The sequence below is a fragment of the Crinia signifera genome, chromosome 1, assembly GCF_055691185.1.
Source record: "Crinia signifera chromosome 1, ASM5569118v1, whole genome shotgun sequence".
In the NCBI taxonomy this organism is placed as follows: Eukaryota; Metazoa; Chordata; class Amphibia; order Anura; family Myobatrachidae; genus Crinia; species Crinia signifera.
The window spans coordinates 219,171,804-219,198,031 of NC_139217.1; the positions used below are offsets into that span (position 1 = coordinate 219,171,804).

General features: G+C 44.4%; 1 protein-coding gene across 2 annotated transcripts in view; it reads right to left on the reverse strand.

Annotated features, from left to right (window-relative positions):
• The window catches only part of UBXN6 (UBX domain protein 6), a 237,888-nt gene that overhangs the window by 98,874 nt on the left and 112,786 nt on the right, over positions 1 to 26,228 (reverse strand). For both annotated transcript variants that reach the window (XM_083179278.1, XM_083179277.1), the window contains 4 exons: positions 20,523 to 20,645; positions 20,340 to 20,437; positions 14,411 to 14,486; positions 14,214 to 14,298 (listed from right to left, as the gene is read on the reverse strand). In XM_083179278.1, coding sequence (XP_083035404.1) covers positions 14,214 to 14,298; positions 14,411 to 14,486; positions 20,340 to 20,437; positions 20,523 to 20,645 — 382 coding nt within the window. The remainder of the gene's footprint in view (positions 1 to 14,213; positions 14,299 to 14,410; positions 14,487 to 20,339; positions 20,438 to 20,522; positions 20,646 to 26,228) is intronic.

The following is a 26,228-nucleotide window of genomic DNA, read 5'->3' on the forward strand; positions in this document are numbered from 1 at the left end:
TCTGGTGGTGGGGTCCATACGAGATCAATTATTGGGGGGGGGGTCTCAGCTGCTCTACGGGGGCGTCTTTGAGGGGGTCCCTCATCACTAGAGGAGGAAGATGAGGTTAAGATGAATCCTTCAAATTCCCCGCTTGCCTCACTGGCTGTGTCAGAATCAGAGGCAAGCATGGCATATGCCTCCTCCGCTGAATACATTCTTCTGGATGACTGGGATGACATTTGGGATGACATTTGGGATGCCATTTTTATTTTTGTGTTACTGGTAGTGAAATGTTTCAACACGTGTATAGTGTAGGGGGGGGTACAAACTTTATTTCAACCCGGGGGGTATGTAGTGTGTAGTGTGTAGTGTGTATGTAGTGCAGAAAAAAAAAATACTTTATACAGGAATTTGAACCCAATTAAAAAAAAAAAAAATTGAAGGGGTTAAAAAAAAAAAAAAAAAGGTCCTGCGCCAAAAATTGAGCACAGATGTTGGTCAGTAACGTCCGTCACTGAACAGCGCTCAAAGGCAACAGGAATTTGATCAAAAAAAAAAAAAAATAGATCAACCCTGTGCCGAAAAAGCTGATCAGTGATGTACGTCACTGATCAGCGCACAGTGGCCACAGGACACCCACAAAATCACAGTGTGTGTAAAAAAAAAATTAAAAAAAGACCCACAGCAGCCTCAAAAAAAAAAAAAGGTGATCAGTGATGCAACACTGATTACCAGTGAGGGGCAGCAGGTGCACAACCTTTGGTGCAACTGACAGTGCAACTGGCAGCAACTGACAGGTATATATAAAAAAAAAAAACCTCTGCGCCCCCAAAAAGTTGCTGATCACCTCAGATATAGTGATCAGCACAAAAGGCGGGGGTAGCAGACACAAAATATACACTCTCTATCACTATCTCTCTCTATCTCTCACTATCTATCACTATCTATCACTATCACACTGCAGCAGCAGCAGCACTGACAGTTATATGTATAAAAAAAAACCTGCACCCCCAAAAAGGGGGGGTAGCAGACACAAAATATACACTCTCTATCACTCTCTGTCACTATCTCTCTCTATCTCTCTATCTCTCACTATCTATCACTATCTATCACTATGACACTGCAGCAGCAGCACTGACAGTTATATATATAAAAAAAAAACCTGCACCCCCAAAAAGGGGGGGTAGCAGACACAAATCTCTCTATCTCTCACTATCTATCACTATCTATCACTATCTCTCACTATCTCTCACTATCTATCACTATCTATCACTATGACACTGCAGCAGCAGCAGTGACAGTTATTTATATATAAAAAAAACCTGCACCCCCAAAAAGGGGGGGTAGCAGACACAAAATATAGCTCTCTCTGTCACTATCTCTCTATCTCTCTCTATCTCTCTCTCTATCTCTCTATCACACTGCAGCAGCAGCAGGAAGTCCCAAGAAGTCAGATCCAGGAAGCGTCCAGCACGCTACAAGCAGTGATCAAGTGATCAGGTAAGGTATTTGCAAGGATCAGGTAAGTATTAGCAAGGATCAGGTCAGTATCACGGCAGATAGGCACGGTGACCGCTCTGCACGCTATTCCAGACCGGAATGGCGTCTGCAGCGCAGTCACCGGTAGTTTAAATGTCGCGCCTTGGCTGTGATTGGTCCGTGGGTCCCACGGACCAATCACAGCCTTGGGGGCAGGTGGGGTGAGGGTGGGGTGAGGTGTCATTGTCACCGATGACCCCCTCATGCCCCCTGACGCCCGGCGGTGATTGACACCTGTGTTACCGAGCGTCCGATTCGCTGGTAACACAGGAAAACGCTGTGAATGGCTGTTCACACTGAACAGCCAATCACAGCGATCGCCGACGGGGGGGCGACATCGCAGCCCCCCCTGGGCATGCAGGGACATGTCTGCTGTCAGGGACAGCAGACATCATCCCTCTGTCACTGCGTCTCGAGACGCAGTGACAGTTTAAAGTCATGACGTACATTTATGCCATGTGTCGGGAAGTACATCCCGGCCATGACGTAAATGTACGTCAAATGTCGGGAAGGGGTTAATAGACCATAGACATAAATGTGTTTTTTTTTTTTATCACTGTGTTTGTGTGGTATCTCTGTGGTTGATGTAAGCAGTAGAATCATTATAGCATAGGGTACGCAAAAGTCCTGAGGGCCACGGACATTAGTGTATAAACTCAATCAAGGGGGGACCGTACTAACTAGGAGAACTTGGGTATATTGCGACTTATGTGAGCGAAGTCGGGGGGAGAGGCCTGAGTAGGGGATATGTGCATTAGGGTGTGGTTAGACATGGGGACTTAGGTGGAGTGGGCCGTGATAGGGGCATAAAGTGCTGTGAATTTGTGTTTGTCTTTGTAATTGTTGATTTATGTCAATGTGGATGGTACAAAAACATCGAATTGAAGTATGCTGCTGTAAATATTTGTACTTTTTATTGTATCATTCTATATGTTTGTCTTTTTTGATTATAAAAAAATATAAATAAAGACGCAAGTAAAAAAAATAAAAAAAAAATATACGAGATTGGGTGATGAAGACTGATATATCAGGCATGCGACAATCCGATTCTGAGCAAAACACTTTTCTCAAATTGCAAGTTGGATGCTTCAGATGTCTTAATTGCATAGTGTGTAGATCCATGAACACTGGCAGTGATTTCCCACATGGGCGCACGTATCCCTATCAAACATCGTGTCACATGTACCACCAAATTTATTATATATATGATTACGTACCCGTGTGGGTTATGTTATGTGGGAAAAACTGACCGGACACTACGAGAGAGAATTGCCGGGCATAAATCTATTTTGCGGGCAGCGCTTACCAGCGGCTCGAGTGACCAACCCGTGGCCCGACATTGGGTCACGATGAGACATACTCTGGCCATGTTGAAATACATTATCATTGATCATGAACCAGCAACCCTGCGGGGAGGTGATAGATCATTGCGCCTGCTCCGCAGGGAAGCCCGTTGGATTCATGCCCTTGGCACCTCGCGGTCTAAATGAGACCGCATAGCTACACTGTTTCTTGTGAGCTCAGTTTAGCCAACACACATACTCTTTGTGTGTCTTTCTGGACACCTTTCAGGTTAGCGGTTTGGATTCACGCTGATTTGTAGCCATTCATTCTATTATGTTTATTGCAACTGTTGCATTGTATAAGATTACTATCTATATTGTATCTACATTGTATTTTTCGTGGAGTTGTTTGTTTTTAATTTATAACATTTATGTATGTATGTATGTATTGTCGTTTTTTGCACTATGTATAGATGGTTGCCATGACCACCAGCGCCCCTTGATTGCGTCATGATTAGATGCGTCAATCTGGAGCTGTTGGCGGGTAACCACACGTGATGTGGTGATGTCTTTATAAGGTGTGTTTAAAGTTTTGTACCCTTATCCTGATGACGATGTTTTAATAACATTGAAAACGTTTGATCAAGAAAACTACCTGCGTTCTTCATTATTTATGACTCTGAGTGCCGCTACTCCCTCACTACACATTCGGGACCTCCGAGTCTTTATTTGAGGGCACCGGGGCACGGTAAACCACCAGAAAGGAGTGCTGTCCTTTTGCTACCAGTAATATATATATATATATATATATATATATATATATATATATATATATATATATATATATATATATATATAGAGTATAATTTCTCCTTAGCACTTAAACCAGGATAGGCTTGTGTGGTGGGAAAAAAAAGGAGGCAGCACTCTGCGGACTTTGTCAAACACGTTAAATAGTGTATTTAAAGCATGAAAACGGACAACGTATACGTGACATATTGGTTAAAACCAATCTATGTCCCATTACAAAAGAAACATTCTTACCAACAAACCCCCGAGGCAGTGTAAAATGTCCTTCTTGCACAACCTGTAGCTTTATGGAGTCCGGCCCATACATCAAGAATCCCCACACGGGATATCGACACAAAATTAGACATACGTTGACATGCACGACGACATACATTGTGTATGCCATTATCTGTCTGTGTGGCTTGATGTATGTTGGACAAACCATCCGGGACTTAAGAACTAGAATGGGCCTTCACAGATCTGCTATACGTGCCACTTTGGAGAACAAGGAACTTAAGGGACCCGAACAACCCGTCGCCAAGCACTTCAAACTACATGGCCACTCGTTGGCTAGTTTGCGCTGCAAAATTATTGATCACGTCCCCCCACTAATTAGAGGTGGGGACCGACAACGCAAATTATCACAATGTGAATCCCGGTGGATTCACACTCTGAACACTGTGTCCCCAAATGGCCTAAACGAGAAGTTCTCATGGAACATTTTTTTGTAAAAAACGAGTTTGCGAATATATCGTTAAATGTAAGACTATGTCTCAGTGGCAACGTGCACATACTAAGTAGAGTTATGGAAAGCTTGACTTAATGCATTATTCATATGACATGAGTTTGATTATATATATAACATGTTTGATGTGGCCCACTATTAATAACGGAGCACACACAACCTGATTAGCTTATACCTTAGCTGTCTAAACCATCGATGTTTTTTCCGCCTCAAGAGTATTGATATTCTCTTTTTTAAATCTACGTTAGGCACCACTGTACGAACGGGGCTCATATGGTCCTTAAGTGAACCCCATGATATATCATATATAGATCTCCGCATGCTCAGCTGCTTGGCTGACACAGCGGTAAACAATACACCAACATAGCGCAACTAGTGCCCCCCCTCTTTTTCAGTGAAGCCGACGTAATTTTTAAACCTTTTTTTCACATTATTTTTATATTCACATACACGTATATGTATGATCCTCACCATATCTATTGCATTACCACATGTATTGGCACCGATATAACTTTGGTCAGCCAACAGGCGGGTGACACCCGCTACATTACACAATCTTGAATACTCTCGTTTCAAGTCTGACGCTGTCACTTTTTTTCGGATTGCTCTAGTCGTTTTGTATGCACAGATTTTTTTCACAGTTATATGGAATGTTATCTATTGTGTGTTTTCATATTCACTTCTTATTGTTTACAGCGTATCCCGGCAACGGCACACGTACATGGTATGACAATAATACCACTCCTCCTCACGGGGGCGTGCCGAATGACGCGCAACCCGGAAGTTCGCATGTCCGTCTCCTGAGCCGATGGTACACGCTGTTCACTGCATCCTTAAAAGTCTCCCCCGGGAGGTAAGAAAATGTTTTGTCAACCTGGTATTGCCTTGTTTTTGGACCTGAGGAAAAAACCTTCGGGTTTTGAAACGTTGTCCGTTTTCATGCTTTAAATACACTATTTAACGTGTTTGACAAAGTCCGCAGAGTGCTGCCTCCTTTTTTTTCCCACCACACAAGCCTATCCTGGTTTAAGTGCTAAGTAGAAATTATACTCTATATTATTCCTGTGGAAGGCACCGCGGCATCTACTCCTGTGTTCATCATCCAGAGTGCCAACCCCTCGCTACTGCATATATATATATATATATATATATATATATATATATATATACACACACACACACACAGGCAAAGTGTACCAGGGTACACAATAGCGCTGAAACCTGACTGCTGTCACGGCTGCAGATTTCCACTGCTCCCACACCGCTGAGTGTCTGAAGCTGTTATAATGGTGTTTCCAGCACCCATGGAAGAAGCAGGAAGCAGGTTTGGCGCTTTGGAGCTCTGGTCCCACTCTGGGTAGGCTCCGTCCACCATAATGGCGCTGGGGCTTTTTTTATACTGAGACAGCGCTGTAATAGCTTTATGTAATATGGTATAACTGCCCTGGCATATACAGAGGCAGTACCAGTCCCAGTCTGGGCAGGGGGCTCCACGGACCCTGTGCAGGGACACCGCTGCTGCCATCTTGCCGCATCAAAAAACGGGGACCCCACTGTGGGGACCCCAGAGTTTTACTCACCACCGACATCTTCAGACTGGACTAGGGGTGTGTGGCATACAGGGCGTGTGCTCGCTGCAGCGCATTGCCCGCGGTAACATCACCCACTCGGTGGTTCTGCAGCATGGTCAGCTCGGTACAATAAGTGGCCTGCAGCTGTACCCTTCCCCTAGTCTCCCACGAGTGTAAAGTTTTGTGTGTACCTGTCTCCTGCGGATACCCTCTTTTCCCCATCGTCATGAACGATTTCCTGTATCCCATATGGATTTAAAAGAAATAAAGTTAATAGTAAGGAGACACAGTATATTTCTCCAAAGATAATAAGCGTAGTAAAATGGTTTAATGTGACGAAAGGGTATGTTTTAACCAGCATGACACACGGGAAGATGTCTTTGTCCACTGGACTGCTATAATAATAATAATAATAATGAGTAAGCCACTGAAACTCTTATTTAATGTTGAGGCAGAATAAAGTGTAGCGTTTAATATAGTGGACGAGTGAATGGTACACAAGCAGTTAATATGACTGGCCCTGGAGGAGTACTTGTTAAGAGTAAGCTGATTTGCTCCCAGCTGACAAATGTACTGTACAGGTTATCATTAGAAGAGAAGAGAGGTGCCGGTGGGCGGGATGCCTAGTGCAGCCGCATTTTAGAGGAGCTCCTTGAGGCCAAAAACTTAATCTACAACCATCATCTTCCAACTACACCCTGGCCGCCTAACATCATCCCTGAAAGAGCCTCATGCTGTGCTGGCCACGCTGATACTCTTTTGGAGCCCAGGGAGCAATATATCACCGGGGTCCAGCCTTTGAACGAAAGGCCTGCTTGAACGCTCAAGTTTGGGCGCGAAAACCGGCGCCATACACCAGGCATCGCATACTGGGCAAACATCTACCCTGTCTCTGGACGCCAACAACAACCCATACAACAATCCTCACCCCGGGTCTGGCTGTTAAAATCTGAGAAGCCCACGGCGTGAGAAGAGAGACTGCACCCCCTGCCGTGATGACCTGACGGCTGTGCCGCCCGCGCTGACTGCGCTGCGTGGAGTCCCCTGGATGAAGTGACTCACTGTGGACAACTCGGAGCTGACCTGTCCCGTACCCCTCCCGGCTGGCGATAACTCTCCCCCATCCCACCTCCACCTCTCTGTCAGACACGGAGATCCGCGACTGCCTGCTTACCTGGGAAGTGCTCTCTGCAGGCGGAGGAACCCCTCTCTTGCGGCGGCTGGCGGCAATAGAGCTAAGACTACGGGGATCCCTGCCTGCTTCACCGAGTGACGCGGCGCCCCGGAGGAGACCTGAAACGCTGTGTACCTAGGGCGGAGAGCCGCTGACTATACTCCGGACCATTGCTGGGTGAGTGTATCTGGGGACTGGGGAGCCGGGATCCGCTAAAGGCAGGACACCTTAAAACACTGAGACGCTGCTAATTGGGAAACCAACCTACACCCCCTACTAATACAGAGCCCGCACTGAAATCACAGCTGGGGTCACTGGACGTGGAAATTACCCGAGACTGTGGGGGTTGATATACCCTGGTCGAGAAGTACACTGGGAAACCCATATGCGGCGCTACTACATAACATAACTGTAAGCCCCTCTTCACCGCTGTGCATACCCGTGGGGAGAGACTTCCACTTGAAACAACACCTGTGACCTGTCCCATTCCCAGCCCGGATTGCATACCCCCCTAAGGAAATCTGAGGAGTGGCTGCCTGTTTCACCTACAATTTGAACAACTCATTAGTTCAAGGTTTCACAACAGAACTGTACCCCCATATAACTGTCAAAACACTGCTGATACTCTCTAGCAGTTTAGTGGACAGAAAACTTATTGCTGTGTTTTTTTCTTTGGCACATATAGCTCTAATACTGTTCCAGAAGTGCAATTCTTTATACTACGGTTCATATGTTCGCAACTTTATACATATAGAGATTATCTATTACAAAACTGAACTTTCTGAATACCTCTGCTACTGGAACACTTCGCAGACTGGAAAACCTCATAATAATACACCAGCAGCAACGCACTATTTTCACCCCATCAACAATTTCACCAAAAGGAGTGAAAAGACCACTGTCACCTTAACTGCGTGATAGGACTGCAGAACTCAGCTACTGCTCACACTTGCTATATGTCTATTTACGGTATAGTAATGACACCTAGTGGTGCTGTTTTATAGCTTCACACAATCCTTCTCTAAAACTAAATAATAGAAAACAGTTATAACCCTGTGTTTAGTGAGACAATATATCTCCCAAGTTATTGTACTACTTAATTGCCCCCACTATAGCAATTAACTATACTATATAAATTACTGGCTGGAATAGATTTGTCAAAATATACAAATCCAATAACTGATAACTACTATTACATACTGTTTTATTAATATATATTATTACTGTTGATACAACACTGACACCTAGTGGTGAGATATTATATTGCTTTTATTTAACTCAACTGTTTTAGGATCACCTAAAAATGTTCCTCTGATGTCTTAACCAACAATACACCTGGGACAAACACTGTGCTTGTATTACTGGGTAACAACAAGATACATCGTACTTATCTGATCAACAATAACAAATTACCCACATAATCCCTACCCCCTGGGGTATGGACAAATTCATTGAAAAAAACATGCCTACTAAACCACTCGCTAATGTAGGCAAACCAGGGAGAAGCAGGGGCGCAAACCAAAAATCTGGCCCCTCATCCCCCAGTAGTACCCATGAGGACTCTGCTAGCCTATCTGAAGGGGGACCTACCACCCTCACAGCAAAAGAAATCTCAGATTTCATGCTACCACTCCTAGATCAAAGGTTTAATAATCATTGGTATCCCAGAATCCATCACGGGCAATGCCCTTATAACCCTCCTAAGTGTGGACCTACCTAGGGCCCTAGGCATCACAGATACCACTGATATACCACACATTGAAAGAGCGCATAGGCTGGGCCCATCCCGAGACGAAGCCACTAACCGCTCAAGGCCGGTAATTGCCCGCTACTTAGATTATAGGAGAAAGGAGAATATCTTGGCGGCATACCGCAAAACAAAAGATTTCAAAATGGGTGACCAGAGAGTCTTGATATTTCAAGATTTCTCAGTAGCGGTGGCTCAAAAACGCAAAGAATTCTCCGAATTATGCACTTATCTATATAGACACAATGTGAGGTTTGCCCTTCTATACCCTGCAAAACTGAGAGTGGTAGAAAATGGTGCCCCACTATTTTTCAATGACCCGGAAGAGGCAAGGTTCCACTTCATGCAGGATAAATCACCTAGAAGATCCCCAAATAGATGAGCCTCGCCTGAGATACAAGCACTTACTACCAAATACACTACACCCCCAGGGTAGAAAGTTATGATGAAGTTTGTACACACACGTTTGCTTTATGTTATTGGTTATCTTAGCTTAATAATTAGAAGTGCGCACCCCTTGAAAAGGATGGTGCCCACAGTTTTTTGTTGGAAGTTATGGAAAAGTTTAGAAAATGTTACTGTGAGACATTGTATGATTACTTTTGAATTGTTTGAACCATTGAAAATGACATCCAACCGTCAGATTTTGATAACTTCTCTTTTATTCCCCTGGTACTGTGCCACAGCCCCACTGACCCCCCCCCCCTCCTCGCAGGGGCCCCGACACATGCCCGTTCTCAATTGATCATGACATGGAGAAGACCAGCTACGCCATCTTTGGAGTGGGTGAGTAGCCATGCCGTCCCCTACATCCATTGCCGCACTACCCCCTAAACCCCTGACCCTTATCTCCTGGAATGTTGGAGGTTTACGCAGCCCCATCAAGAGGAAAAGGATAGTCACCCGCCTTAAACGTTTTAACCCCGACATAATATTATTACAGGAAACACACTGGACATCTGAAGAGCCAGCTATGCTAAAAGCCCCATGGATTGGTTCATGCCTCTCTGCGTCCTTTCATAAAAAAGCCAGAGGTGTAGCAATCATGTTTAGAAAAGACATACCAATATCCATTCTAGAAGAAACCATAGACCCAGAAGGACGATACATAATCTTAGATATTGAAATTTACAACACTAAATATACTCTTGTGAACTTATATGCCCCTAACATAAACACTCACACATACATCCAAGGCTTCGAACACATCCTTCAAACCAAAGCTAAGTACCCAATAATTATAGGCGGCGATTTCAATATGGTAGAAGACCCAACAATGGATAGAACCCCACGCTTACCCAGAACCACAGACTTCCAAAGCAGATATCTACTATCCTTAAACACTAATTTAGGATTAACAGACCCTTGGAGACTACTAAACCCAACGGACAGAACACACACACACTTATCACTGACCCATAACTCCCTCTCCCGTATTGACAAATTCCTAATAGCGAATGAACTAATAACTGACGTAAGCAGGGCTGACATCTATGACATAATAATTTCTGACCATGCCCCAATTATGGTAGCACTGAACCACTCACACATGCACCCAACAGACCGGATCTGGAGATTCCCCTCCTACTTGTCTGACTCGGATGATTTTAAATCATACTTAACATACAACTGGACCAACTATGTGGACGAAAACCTAGCCTATTGGGACCGCCCAGACATTTTCTGGGAGGCCTCAAAAGCAGTCATGCGAGGACACATCATTGGATATGTTGCCAAAAAGAAAAAGGAAGCAAAGATTAGACATGACACCCTTCATAGAGAAATGACAGCAGCCTTCCATAGTTATTCCACTAACCCATCAGATTCCACTTTACAAACATACAAACAGGCCAGGCAAATATTTGAAACCTATTTGGCCACTCAAGCAAAACACTCCATAGACTACACCAGAAACAGGTATTACAGATGGGGAGACAAAGCTGGCAAACTATTGGCGAAGATATCTGCGCCACCCAAACGACGCAATATCATAACATCGCTAAAACATCCAATCACCGGAGAAGTTATAACCAAAACCTCCGAAATTGCCTCCCAATTCCAAACCTACTTTGAAAATCTATTTGCCTCCTCACCAGTAGACCCTGTCGCTCAGGAATCTCTAATTCCCAATGAAGCCCTACCCCTCCTTACACCAGAACAAAAAGTTGCCCTTACTGGAAACATCACAATGGATGAAATTAACTCAGTAATATCCAAACTGCCCAATGGCAAGTCACCAGGACCGGATGGACTTTCTGGTGAATACTACCGTATGCTCCAACCCCAAATTGCCCCTACCTTACTAGAATTATTCCAAAACATATACAAAGATAACATCCAAACACCTTATTTTAACGAAGCCCATATCACACTCATACCCAAACCAGACAGAGACCCCAAACTATTGCCTTCATATAGGCCTATAAGCCTATTAAATGTAGACTACAAAATATTAACTAAAATAATAGCCCTACGACTCCAATCTATCTTACCGGACATACTCACCCCATCACAAATGGGATTTGTACAAGGAAGACACTCGATTAAAGCAATACGCGCGGCAATAGCAGCAATTATCTCTTCCCATGACTCCCCTCACTCTAGAAATATGTTCTTAAGCTTAGACGCAAATAAAGCATTTGACACAATACTATGGCCACATCTATACTATGTCCTGGAAAGAAGGGGATTTGACTCAGAATTCATAAACTTCATTCACACTATATACCAAAACCCACAGGCTTCACTATTAATTAATGGTTGTAAAGGACCTCGCTTCAAACTAGGAAAAGGAACCCGACAGGGATGCCCTTTATCACCCCTCCTATTTAATATCGCACTGGACCCCATCTTACGCACACTACACAATTGGCCAGAATTCAAAGGAGTAAAAATAGGATCGCAGGAGCTAAAACTATCGGCATTTGCCGATGACATCCTCCTCTACGTAAGCCACCCGGAGACTACACTACCTCTCTTATTAGATAAAATAACATCCTTTGAACCTATAACTGGACTGAGCATTAACATAGACAAATCGAAAGCTATGCTCCTATATGGACCCAATACCCCCCCCCTGTGGGCAAGTCACCTTACACTAAAATGGCAAACATCACATATCCCATATTTAGGGGTTTTACTACCACGTAATCCTGCAAACCTATACACCTTGAATATCACCAAAGCTATTAACACCCTAACTAACGACATCAATAGATGGGAACATCTCCCGCTTTCATACCTAGGAAAAGCAAATCTATTGAAAATGGTAGCAATCCCTAGATTACTCTACCCCATACAAATGCTCCCTGTACTGCTAACGAAAAAAGACACCCAAAACATCACAAAACTCTTCCGAAAATGTATCTGGAAAAATGGACGGGCACGTATAGCTATGAGAAAACTTATCCAACCAATATTCAATGGAGGCATAAATTTTCCTGACATCACCACATACAATTATGCAGCCTTATTCAGACACTTAAGGGATTGGCTACACGGTAGTTCAATATACACAAACACAACGCTAGATCAAGGATCCCTAGGCAATATCAATCTAACCAGCTTTCTACACCAACACGACCAAGAAATACCCGAAAATATAAAACATAATCCTCTCCTATGGACCACTAGGAAAATATGGCACATACTACGACATGCAGCAGGCTTGAACCAATACCACTCCCTCCACCTACCCCTCCTAAATAACCCGGCATTCTTGGATGGCATGGCTGCTCACCCCTTCAATGCTTGGAAACTGGCAGGTATCACCTCAGTAGGGTCGCTAACAATGAGAGAAGAAAAGCGCCTTCTTCGCTTCTCTGAACTATCAGCTCAATATACTACGGTCAGCCCGTAACCGCTGGCATTTGTACAGGCTAGATTTTATGTATCGCATGTTATTAACCATTTTGCAGACGCTGACTGGTCTAATACTCTAGATACTATGCTATCTTACCCAGTTCCAACCTCCAAAGCTATATCAATACACTACACCTACCTAAGACAAATCATTGACCACTCTGTAATAAAAGGAGGTATGTCTACCTGGCTAACACACTTTCCCTCATTAGACATAGCACAACTGCAAAAAGGTCTTCTCTACTCTCGGCAGACTCTCAAGGCCAGCATGTATACACAACTCTTTCTTAATATTTACCATAACTCGTACCTATCCCCTATTAGAAGATATCACATAGGAACCTCTAATACTCATACATGCCCAAAATGCCACATGGAAAATGCAGACAACTTCCATTGTTTGTGGGCTTGCCCAATAATACGCTACTTTTGGCTTCTGATAAAACGTTACGCAGAAGACAAATTAGTCACATATGTCCCCATGAACCCAGAATGGGCAATCCTAGGCATATTAGATCCAGGTATGCGCATGACGAAAGAGAGCAAGAAACTCTTACTGGCCTTGAGCGCTGCAGGAAGGAAAACCATCCTTCAAAACTGGATTGATCATACACCCCCACAATTCCCCGTATTTTTAGCAAAACTCCACTTCTTATTCAGAATGGACTGGGTAGAAGCTATTGTAGATAAAAACAAGCAAGTAGAGAGGTTTTTTCGTTTATGGGAATCTTACATACCCACCTTACCGCTTAACACAAGAAAAATGGTACATGCCAGCCTGAAATCAACTACATGGTACCTTACAAGAATAGCCGCCCAAGACCCCCCTGTCCCTCTTGAATGATAATTGGCTAACGCACATAACAGAAATGTTAACTAGATAACTTGTTAAAAGGTATGACGGTTGGACGCAGGAATATAAAATTCTGTAAAATGCTAAAATGACTCAATGAATGTTAAACAATTCACAATGCTCGACAGATACTGTTTATTGTATATATACAATGTTTCAATAAAAAAGTTTTGAAAAAAAAAAAAAAAGAAGAGAAGAGAGGTAAAGCATAGAGGAAGAAGAGCATATTCAGAACAAAAGAAAAAAAGATCCAGCTCCGTCTCATCCTAATGCACTTTTACCCTACCAATCTGTGGGGGTTATTCTGATTCACTCAGTAAGGCACAATCACTCTCTAATGGACAAAACCATGTGCACTGCAGGTGGGGCTGATGTAACATGTGCAGAGATAGTTAGTATTTATCCTGCACAGAAACAATAAAAAGTGATTGTGCCTTTCCGAGTGAATCAGAATAACCTCCTGTATTAAGACCGAAAGAAAATAAAGTCTCAAGGTCAAACTGTTGCAAATGCGTTGCACTTATTCCTCTATCACAATGGATATAAAAATATAGATATAATGTGTAAAGGCCATCAGCCGATGTCTTATGTTGTATCTTTGACTTGGAGATCTTTAGCAAATACAAGTCGCATATATAATTGCATACAACAAGGACAACAAACTCTCACCTTGCCCAGGCAAAGGCAATGTTGTCTTCTCAAATCCAACTGCCTCAAAAAAATCATGAACTCCTTCCAGACAACTGATTTTTTCCTATTTGGAGATACAAGCAATATGCCATGGACAAGAATTAGCTAAAGAGTGATACTGTTCCACAAGATATTGCCAGAATGCTGTATTTGTCAATAACCAATAAGAACCTCACCTGAAAAACTTTGTTTGACAGTCTAATTGTACGATACTTCTCCTCATTTGGATTACTAATAATGTTAGTAAGGTACCTGAAATAAAATATACATATTACGTAGTATCTATGCATTGTGTAGCTTAAGATTTAGCAGTAGATTTATCAAAGCTTTCTCTTTTAATGGTCCTGGTGACACAGCTCAACATTGGGATGTAGGAGGGTCCGTAGGAGCCAGGCACCTATCCTAAAGCTTTTGGAGGGTAGGCTCCTCCCTTCTGCATCCCAGACTCCTCAGTTCGTGTTAGGTGCCCACTGGAGTGGGTGCTATTCTAAAGGGCTGCTGGAGCAGCCGAAGGATTAGAGTTAGTTAAGAGTTTTTTTATTTTATTAACTTTTACACTAGCTAGGTAGGCACAATGGGGTTTATTCTAGTTCATTCTTTCTGACAAAATCCTTCTTAGATGGACAAAACCATGTGCACTGCGGGTGGGGCAGATGTAACTTGTGCAGAGAGAATTAGATTTGGGTGGGGTTTTTCTTCAAAGTGAGATCTATATTGCAGTGTAAAATCATGCAGTTAGTATTTTCCCTGCACAGAAACAAAATAACTCACCCAATTCTAATTTTCTCTGCACATGTTACATCTGCCTCCCTGCAGTGCACATGGTTTTGTCCATCTAAGGAGGATTTTGTCAGAAAGAATGAACTAGAATAAACCCCAGTGTGAGGATTCTTACTGAATCCTCACACTGACAGCGCAGCAGGAGCTGACAGAAGTGCGTCCTGTCAGCTCACTGTGCACGGGGGAGACACAGTCTGGTCTCCCTGTGCAGTGCTTACAGCTTCTATTGAGAAGCTGCCTGGGCTCCGGAGCGCTCTGAAACCGGCTTCACGCTAGGTGGGGATCATGGGGGACAGGCGCTCCGTGATGGCGGCGGCCATTTTCTGCGGAGCTTACACACTGAGCTCCTATATGAGAGGACAGCAGTGTGTTACAGGCATGTTCCAAGTGGTCCCCAGCAGAGGGGAGACACTGGAACTTGGAGACCCTGTCTGGGGGTGGTTGGCGCCAAAATCCACGGACCCCGCAGCAGCAGGGACTTGGTCTCTTCCCTCACTCTGTTTTGGCACCATTCGGAACGCTTGCAGCGGAGCTGAGCTGGCTGACAGATCCTCGCATAGTGATTGGATTTCCTGGGCATCGTTCTCCCCACTGTGAACGCTTCAGACAGATAAGTGACTGAGTACATTGGCTCTGTATAAAACGCCTGTACATTTTGCGCTGTGACTGTGTTAATCTTACATCATGTCTGAGCAACAGTCTTTGGCTTTGGGGGAGGGAGCCCTTAATGCATTGAGCTCCTGCAGTGTTTGTACACTGAATTTTGTCCCTGAGCGGATGGCCAAGGGGGGCTTGTGTATTACTTGCGCTGCTGTGAGACCCATGGGGAGTGAACCCCAGAGGGTAGAGCAATCGGAACCTGCGTGGGCCAGTGCCCTGGGCAGGTCTGTTAATGCCTTAGTGCAATTGCTGGACAGGCAGAGTGATGTGTTGGTAGCTTCCCCGAGACCTATGTCATCATCTCAGCAGTCCTCTGGCTCCTTGCCTCTGACCCAGGCAGATCCTGGCTTCTTACAGGTCATGCAGGATACTGCTAAGGGGATCAGCAGGTTTAATGATTTGTTAGACAAATTTGATGGTGATACTGTGGGGACCCCTAAAAGGTCTTATTAAGTGCCATTGCTTGTTGCTGAAGAGGAGGGATTACACAGACATCCCCTGGGATCAGGGTGATGACTTTGACGATTCCTCAGCCTCAGGGGTGGAGGATTTGATTACTGCTGTTAAACAGGCTTTGAACTTGTCTGTGGAGGATAAAACTCCTGCAAAAGGTGTTTTTAAAAGGCAGCGTAAGGAAACTGTTACCTTCCCTGCGGATGAAGGTTTACAGGATTTATTAGAAGGGGCTTGGAAAACGCCCGATAAAAGGCTGCAGATGCCTAAGAGATTTTTAAGTCTATACCCCATGCCTGAGGCTCATGCAGACCTCTGGGAAAAAGTTCCGGTGGTAGATGCTTCTGTGGCACGGCTTTCTAAAGCCACGGTGCTACCTGTCCAGGTGGGGGGGGGGGGCAGCCTTTAAGGACCTCGTAGACAAGAAGCTGGAAGGTAACCTCAAGGCAATATTTTAGGGGGTAGGCTACACTTTACGCCCTCTTATAGCTTCAGCCTGGGTCTCTAAGGCCATGATTGTGTGGGCCAATGACCTGTGTACAATATTACATGCTGATTACATGTGTGTTGCTGCTTGCTGAGAAGCTTAAAGCAGCTGCGGAGTATGTGCTTGAGGCTGAGGAGGAAGCTCTCAAAATGGCTTCCAGAGTTTCCACAGTGTTCGTCAATGCCAGGAGAGTGCTTTGGCTTAAAGCCTGGGAGGCGGATAATGAATCAAATAAGGCCTTCGAGGCATTAGCTTTTAAAGGAATTCTGTTGCTTGGTTCAGAGCTGCAGGAAATTATTAAGCAGGCCATGGGAGGCAAAAGTACTTTCCTGCCGGCTCCTGCAGCTAAGCAGGCCTCAAGGTTTTCTGCTTTTAGGTCATCCTTTCGGCCCTCCCCTAGAGGGGGTGCGTCCTTTCGAGGACAGTCTTTTAGGGGAAAGTTTCAGTCCTCCAGGGGCAAGGTCCCAACGTCAAAGTTCGGTTCCTTTCATAAGAAACCAAGCACCAAAAGGAGAGGACAAGCCCTCCGCATGACTACCTGGGGAATACCCCAGCTGTGGTTCAGGGATGCGTGGGCATTGTTGGGCCAGGATTCCTGGGTGCTAAACATTGTATCCCAGGGTTACAGAATTTCCTTCAAAGGTCTTCCTCCGAGAAGATTCATTCCTACACAACTGCCAAAGGAGTCGCGGCTCCGTGTTGCTCTTTTGGCGGCGGCTTAATCTCTCTTAGAGAAAGGTGTGGTTATCCCGGTCCCTCGAGCGGAGTGGAAGAAAGGCTTTTATTCCACTCTGTTTTTGGTGCACAAGCCAGACGGGTCTTTCAGATCAATCTTAAATCTAAAGTCCTTGAATCTCCATCTGTGGGTAGACCATTTCAAGATGGAATCTCTACGGTCTGTGCTGCTAAGCCTGGACCAGGGAGAATTTTTGGCGTCCATGAATGTCCAGGATGCATATCTTCATGTGCCAATCCTTCCGGAACATCAGGCTCTCTTGAGGTTTGTGATAGGAGACCTGCATTTGCAATTCCAGGCGTTGCCCTTTGGTCTGGCCACAGCGCCAAGGGTATTCACCAAAATAATGTCAGTAATGGCGGCGGCCCTCCGACTGAGGGGAATCACTGTGATTTCGTATTTGGACGACCTGCTGTTCAAAGCAGAGTCGGCGGAAAAGTTGCAGAGTCACTTGGCAGAAGCCAACAGGTTTTTGCAGGCTCACGGTTGGCTTTTAAATTTTACAAAAGTCTCAGTTGGTGCCGTCACAGAGACTCCAGTTCCTGGGAGTTGTCCTGGATACCCATCTACATCGGGTATTCCTACCAGAGACAAAGGCCAGGGACCTGGCCCCCTTGGTGCGGGAGATCCTGGGGTCTCAGAGCCCATCGGTTTGGAGGGGTCTCAAACTGTTGGGGAAAATGGTGGCGACTTTCGAGACGCTACAGTTCGCCAGGTTCCACTCTCGAGTGTTCCAGTGGAACATCCTGACATCTTGGTCAGGGAATACTCAGACCATGAAGTCAGAGCACATAGTGTTGACTCCAGAGACACGGTCTTCCCTGCATTGGTGGATGGAGGTGGATTCCCTTCAGTGGGGTCAGTCTCTGCAGTCCTGGGACTGGCTGGTAGTCACTACCGACGCCAGTCTCAGGGGCTGGGGGGGCAGTGGTTTTGGACCTGCGCCTCCAGGGCTTATGGACCTCGGGGGAGTCTGCCTTGCCGATCAATATCCTGGAACTGCGATCTGTGTGGAAAGTGATATCTCTGGCAGGAGAAAGATTGCAGGGTCTTCCTTTAAGAATTCAGACCGACAATGACACGGCTGTGGGGTACCTGAATAATCAGGGAGGCACACGCAGCAAGCTGGCCATGTGGGAGGTTTCCCGGATCTTCTTGTGGGCGGAACAGAATGTTCCAGCGTTGTCAGCGATATTCATCCCAGGGGTGGAGAATATCGAGGCCGATTTCCTGAGCAGGGAGGAGCTGCTAAAAGGGGAATGGAGCCTGAACCCACAGGTGTTTCATCAGATTACACTGAAGTGGGGAACTCCGGAGGTGGACCTGATGGCATCGAGGTTAAATCATCAGGTGCCCAGGTTCTATGCCAGGACAAGAGATCCACGGGCTGAAGCAGTAGATGCAATGACTATTCCCTGGGAGGGGAATCTGCTTTTTGCATTTCCGCCGTTTCCAATGCTGGCGAGAGTATTGAAAAGATTCCAGTCCCAAGGAATTCCGGTGATTCTAGTAGCCCCGGATTGGCCAAGGAGGTCCTGGTACTCGAGGCTTCAGAGATTGTCTGTGGACTCGTGGCATCTACCTCTGAGCTCAGATCTGTTAAACCAAGGGCCGTTCTTACACATGGATTCAGCTCGGCTAAATTTGACGGCTTGGCTATTGAAACCGCCATCTTGAAGAACAAGGGTTTCTCGGAGGCTGTGGTTAACACCATGGTAAAAGCTAGGAAGTCAGTGTCTTTAGCAAACTATTATAGGGTCTGGAAGACCTATATTAGGTGGTGTGAAAGGCATAAGTCGCATACATTGCGGTTTCGACTTTCAAAATTGTTGGAGTTTTTGCAGGATGGTTTTTCGTCTGGGTTAAGCCTTCAATCACTCAAGGTACAGATATCGGCCTTGTCGCTTTATTTCCAGAAAAGGATAGCTTTGCTACCGGAGGTGCAAACTTTCCTGCAAGCGGTTTCACGATTGAAACCTCCCTACAAGCAACCAGAGGCTCCATGGGATATATCGCTGGTACTGGAGTGTCTTCAAAAGGCGCCCTTTGAGCCGCTGAGGTCGGCTGACCTTAAGTTCCTTACATGGAAGCTTGTATTTTTGTTGGCTGTTGAGTCAGCAAAGAGAGTATCAGAGTTGGGAGCGTTGTCATGCAAGTCTCCTTTTTTTTTTTTCATGATGACAGGGCTGTTCTTTGAACAGTACCCCAATTTTTGCCAAAAGTAGTCTCTGCTTTTCATCTGAATCAGGAGATAGTTCTGCCTGTGTTTCAACCCCCAGAGGGTTCAAGAAAAAGGGACAAATTGAGGAATTTGGATGTTGTGCGCGCCTTGCGCATTTATGTGGACAAGGTGAAGGGTGTCGGGAAGACTGACACTTTGCTAGTCTTGTATGATGTGCACAAGATTGGTTGGTCTGCCTCTAAGCAGACCATTGCAAGGTGGTTGCGTTCTGTCATTGCCTTTGCATATACTAAGGTTGGTAGGCCTGTGCCGGCCAGGATTAATGCGCATACCACCAGGTCGGTCGCCACCTCTTGGGCGGTTCGACATGGGGCCACGGCTGGGCAGGTTTGCAGGGCCGCCACTTGGTCATCTGCTCACACTTTTGCCAAATTCTATAGGTTCCATGAGTTTGCGTCGCGTTTGTACTGAGTTAATGTATTCCAGTGGCTTTGAAAGATTGAACTGAGGAGTCTGGGATGCAGAAGGGAGGAGCCTACCCTCCAAAAGCTTTAGGATAGGTGCCTGGCTCCTACGGACCCTCCTACATCCCAGTGTTGAGCGGTGTCACCAGGACCATATCAGAGAATGGGATTCGAACGGTAAGTTCTTACAAAAATCTCTTTTTTAAAAACAGTCAAGTGAACATTTCCTTTCATTTTATAGAATATACTTCATAAATGCACCCTAGAAGCTGATTGGTTGTCATGGGCAACTTCTCCACCTTTGATACATCTCCCTATTTGTAACTAATCAATAGTTCCTTACTTTGCAATAGTCTCAACTCCCAATTTCACTTTCTCTCGGTCTTTGTTAAATGTATGAATCTTCATGATAGATGCAGAAATAGGATCAGTGGTGGACAGCTAGAGGGATCAGGAAAGAAACAGAAATTATTCTGATTCTTCTCCCACAATCAGAAAGATAAAAGCAGACAATGCTGACACTCACCATCTCTATGGTTTTCCTTACGTGTGATTCTCTCTCATCCTTCTGCAGAATTTCCCCAGTTAGTGGGCATCTGAACTTAATATTACACACAGAGGTCGATTCCTTTACAGTAGGAGGTATGTCCTATTAAAATAAGAAAACATAAATTAAGACATTGCTGTAATGGTAAATGATACAAAAAGTAGCTATAACTAATATTACAAATAACATAACTTAACCCCTTCCTGACAGAGCCAGTTTTTGCGTTCCTGACAGAGCCCTTTTTTTCAAATCTGACATGTCTCACTTAAGTGGGGATAACTTTTTTTTGCTTTTACTTATCCCAGTGATTTTGAGATTGTTTTTTCGTGACACATTGTACTTCAAATTAGTGGTAAATTTGGGTCGATACAGTCTGTGTTTTTTTGTGAAAAATACCAAAATATCGTGAAAAAATGGAAAATTTAGCGATTTGCAAAATGTTACATTTTCTGCTTGTGAGACAAATAATCTTACCACTCAAAATAGTGAATAACTAACATAGACCATATGTCTACTTTATGTTGACATCATTATTTCAACTTCCTTTTAATTTTTTGGGACACTAGGAGGCTTACAATATGAATAGCAAATTCTCAAATTTTCAAGAAAATTTCAAACACTGATTTTTTTAGGGACCAGTTCAGTTCTGATGTGACTTTGAGGGACTTGTATGTGAGACACCCCCATAAATGATGCCATTTCAAAAACTGCACCCCTCACAGTATTCAAAACAGCATTTTGGAAGTTTGTTAACCCTTTAGGTGTTTCACAGGAATTAAAACAAAGTGTAGGTGAAATTTCAAAATTTCTTTTTTTTTGCAGATTTGCAATTTTAATACATTTTTCTAAGGAACACAGTACATTTTACTAGAGAAATGTGACTAAAAATTGATTCCCCCAATTCTTTTGTTTTCATAAATATCCTATATGTGGCCCTAGTGTGCACGGTGACCAAACCACAGGCTTCATAATAGAAGGAGCACCTACTTGATTTTGGAGCCTCCTTTTTATGAGATTATTTTTTAGGCACCATGTAGGTTTCTAGGCACCATAAGATGCTAAAAGTTAGGAACCCCCCCACAAGTGACCCCATTTTGCAAACTACACCCCTCAGGGAATTCATCTAGGGGTATAGTGTACATTTCAAACCCCCAGGGGTTTCACAAATTGTGGTACAACTGGGCAGTGAAAATGAAAAATTATTTTTTTTACACAAAAATACAGTTCTGGCTCCAAATTTGTCATTTTCAGAAGGTATGAAGGAGACAAAGCACCCCAAAATCTGTGCCCCAATTTCTCCCGAGTACGGCAATGCCTCACATGTGACCAAAAAATACCAGTTGGGTGCATGGCAGGACTCAGAAGGGAAGGAGTGATTTTTGGATTTTGCAGCTCAGATTCTGGTGGAATTTTGGTGGGTGCTATGTCGCATTAGCAAGACCCCCAAAGCACCAATACAGTGGAACCCCCCCACAAGTGACCCCATTTTGCAAACTACACCCCTCAGGGAATTCATCTAGGGGTATAGTGTACATTTCAAACCCCCAGGGGTTTCACCAATTTTGATACAAGTGGGCAGTGAAAATGAAAAATTACATTTTTTTACACAAAAATGCAGTTCTGGCTCAAAATTTTTCATTTTCAGAAGGTATGAAGGAGAAAAAGCACCCCAAAATCTGTGCCCCAATTTCTCCCGAGTACGGCAATGCCTCACATGTGACCAAAAAATACCAGTTGGGTGCATGGCAGGACTCAGAAGGGAAGGAGTGATTTTTGGATTTTGCAGCACAGATTCTGGTGGAATGAATGGTGGGTGCTATGTTGCACCAATACAGTGGAACCCCCCCACAAGTCACCCCATTTTGCAAAGTACACCCCTCAGGGAATTCATCTAGGGGTATAGTGTACATTTCAAACCCCCAGGGGTTTCACCAATTTTGATACAAGTGGGCAGTGAAAATGAAAAATTACATTTTTTTTTACACAAAAATGCAGTTCTGGCTCAAAATTTTTCATTTTCAGAAGGTATGAAGGAGAAAAAGCACCCCAAAATATGTGCCCCAATTTCTCCCGAGTACGGAAATGCCTCACATGTGACCAAAAAATACCAGTTGGGTGCATGGCAGGACTCAGAACGGAAGGAGTGATTTTTGGATTTTGCGGCTCAGATTCTGGTGGAATTTTGGTGGGTGCTATGTCGCATTAGCAAGACCCCCCAAGCACCAATACAGTGGAACCCCCCCACAAGTCACCCCATTTTGAAAACTACACCCCTCAGGGAATTCATCTAGGGGTATAGTGTACATTTCAAACCCCCAGGGGTTTCACCAATTTTGATACAAGTGGGCAGTGAAAATGAAAAATTACATTTTTTACACAAAAATGCAGTTCTGGCTCGAAATTTTTCATTTTCAGAAGGTATGAAGGAGAAAAAGCACCCCAAAATCTGTGCCCCAATTTCTCCCGAGTACGGCAATGCCTCACATGTGACCAAAAAATACCAGTTGGGTGCATGGCAGGACTCAGAACGGAAGGAGTGATTTTTGGATTTTGCAGCACAGATTTTGGTGGAATGAATGGTGGGTGCTATGTTGCACCAATACAGTGGAACCCCCCACAAGTCACCCCATTTTGCAAAGTACACCCCTCAGGGAATTCATCTAGGGGTATAGTGTACATTTCAAACCCCCAGGGGTTTCACCAATTTTGATACAAGTGGGCAGTGAAAATGAAAAATTACATTTTTTTACACAAAAATGCAGTTCTGGCTCAAAATTTTTCATTTTCAGAAGATATGAAGGAGACAAAGCACCCCAAAATCTGTGCCCCAATTTCTCCCGAGTACGGCAATGCCTCACATGTGACCAAAAAATACCATTTGGGTGCATGGCAGGACTCAGAAGGGAAGGAGTGATTTTTGGATTTTGCAGCTCAGATTCTGGTGGAATTTTGGTGGGTGCTATGTCGCATTAGCAAGACCCCCCAAGCACCAATACAGTGGAACCCCCCCACAAGTGACCCCATTTTGCAAACTACACCCTCAGGGAATTCATCTAGGGGTATAGTGTACATTTCAAACCCCCAGGGGTTTCACCAATTTTGATACAAGTGGGCAGTGAACATGAAAAATTACATTTTTTACACAAAAATGCAGTTCTGGCTCAAAATTTTTCATTTTCAGAAGGTATGAAGGAGAAAAAGCACCCCAAAATCTGTGCCCCAATTTCTCCCGAGTACGGCAATGCCTCACATGTGACCAAAAAATACCAGTTGGGTGCATGGCAGGACTCAAAAGGGAAGGAGTGATTTTTGGATTTTGCAGCTCAGATTCTGGTGGAATTTTGGTGGGTGCTATGTCGCATTAGCAAGACCCCCCAAGCACCAATACAGTGGAACCCCCACAAGTGACCCCATTTTGCAAACTACACCCCTCAGGGAATTCATCTAGGGGTATAGTGTACATTTAAAACCCCCAGGGGTTTCACCAATTTTGATACAAGTGGGCAGTGAAAATGAAAAATTACATTTTTTACACAAAAATGCAGTTCTGGCTCAAAATTTTTCATTTTCAGAAGGTATGAAGGAGAAAAAGCACCCCAAAATCTGTGCCCCAATTTCTCCCGAGTACGGCAATGCCTCACATGTGACCAAAAAATACCAGTTGGGTGCATGGCAGGACTCAGAAGGGAAGGAGTGATTTTTGGATTTTGCAGCACAGATTCTGGTGGAATGAATGGTGGGTGCTATGTTGCACCAATACAGTGGAACCCCCCCACAAGTCACCCCATTTTGCAAACTACACCCCTCAGGGAATTCATCTAGGGGTATAGTGTACATTTCAAACCCCCAGGGGTTTCACCAATTTTGATACAAGTGGGCAGTGAAAATGAAAAATTACATTTTTTTACACAAAAATGCAGTTCTGGCTCAAAATTTTTCATTTTCAGAAGGAATGAAGGAGACAAAGCACCCCAAAATCTGTGCCCCAATTTCTCCCGAGTACGGCAATGCCTCATGTGTGACCAAAAAGTGGCAGGACTCAGAAGGGAAGGAGTGATATTTGGATTTTGCAGCACAAATTCTGGTGGAATGATGGTGGGTGCTATGTCGCATTAGCAAGACCCCCAAAGCACCAATACAGTGGAACCCCCCCACAAGTGACCCCATTTTGCAAACTACACCCCTCAGGGAATTCATCTAGGGGTATAGTGTACATTTCAAACCCCCAGGGGTTTCACCAATTTTGATAAAACTGGGCAGTGAACATGAAAAATTACATTTTTTTACACAAAAATGCAGTTCTGGCTCAAAATTTTTCATTTTCACAAGGAATGAAGGAGACAAAGCACCCCAAAATCTGTGCCCCAATTTCTCCCGAGTACGGCAATGCCTCACATGTGACCAAAAAATACCAGTTGGGTGCATGGCAGGACTCAGAAGGGAAGGAGTGATTTTTGGATTTTGCGGCTCAGATTCTGGTGGAATGAATGGTGGGTGCTATGTGGCATTAGCAAGACCCCCGAAGCACGGTGAAATTATGAACCTAATATTCCATAGATGTGTGGTATATTTTAAAACACTCCTTTATACATAGGCCGGGTTTGTCGGGGCAAGTGTCACACTGGAAAATAGTTTGCTTTCTTATTCCCTTTTTATAGCAAACTTTGCACCTTTTTTGTGTCCTGCCCTTTTTTCCAGTGGAGGGGATTTCATCAGGAAAATGCTGCCCTGGTACAATACGGGGGCCAGTACTAGAAGTACTGGGGCCCTCTGCCTGCTGGTTCCCAAATATTAGGCCCTTTATGACTTCCTCTTGAAAGTGCATAAATGTCCCCCTCTGGCCGGTAGAACGGAATAGCACGTAAGCGTTATACAGTGCCATCTGGATGATATACACGGCCAGCTTCTTGTACCAGATTTTTGTTTTCCGCAGGGCACTGTACGGCTTCAGTACCTGATCTGAAAGATCCACTCCGCCCATGTACCTATTGTAATCCAGGATACAATTAGGTTTGGAGGTGTGGGTACTGGTACCTCGTACAGGGACGGAGGTGGTACTGTCTCCGTGAATTGTTGTCAGTATAAGGACATCCCTCTTGTCCTTATATTTGACCAACAACATATTTTCGTTGCATATTCCCCTGCTTTCACCCCTTCTCATTACTTGGGCAATGTGCGTTTTTGGGAGGCCTCTTTGGTTCTTGCGCACAGTACCGCAAGCTGCTGTACCTCTTGAACCAAGGGCCTTAAACAGGGGGATGCTAGTGTAAAAGTTATCCACATAGAGGTGATAACCTTTATCCAGGAAGGGGTGCACTAAATCCCAGACAATTTTCCCACTAACACCTACGAGGGAGGGGGGGCATTCTGGCGGTTCAATTCTTGAATCCTTCCCTTCATAAACCCTAAACCTGTGGGTGTACCCTGAGGTGCTTTCACACAGTTTATACATTTTTATGCCATACCTTGCCCTCTTACTGGGAAGGTACTGGCGGAATTTAACCCTTCCTTTAAAATGTATAAGGGACTCGTCGATACAAATAAATTTTTCAGGGATGTACACCTCTTCAAATTTGGCACTGAAATGATCAATGACCGGCCTGACTTTGAATAGCCGGTCAAAGGTGGGATCATCTCTGGGTGGGCACTGTGCATTATCGGTGTAATGTATAAATTTAAGAATTG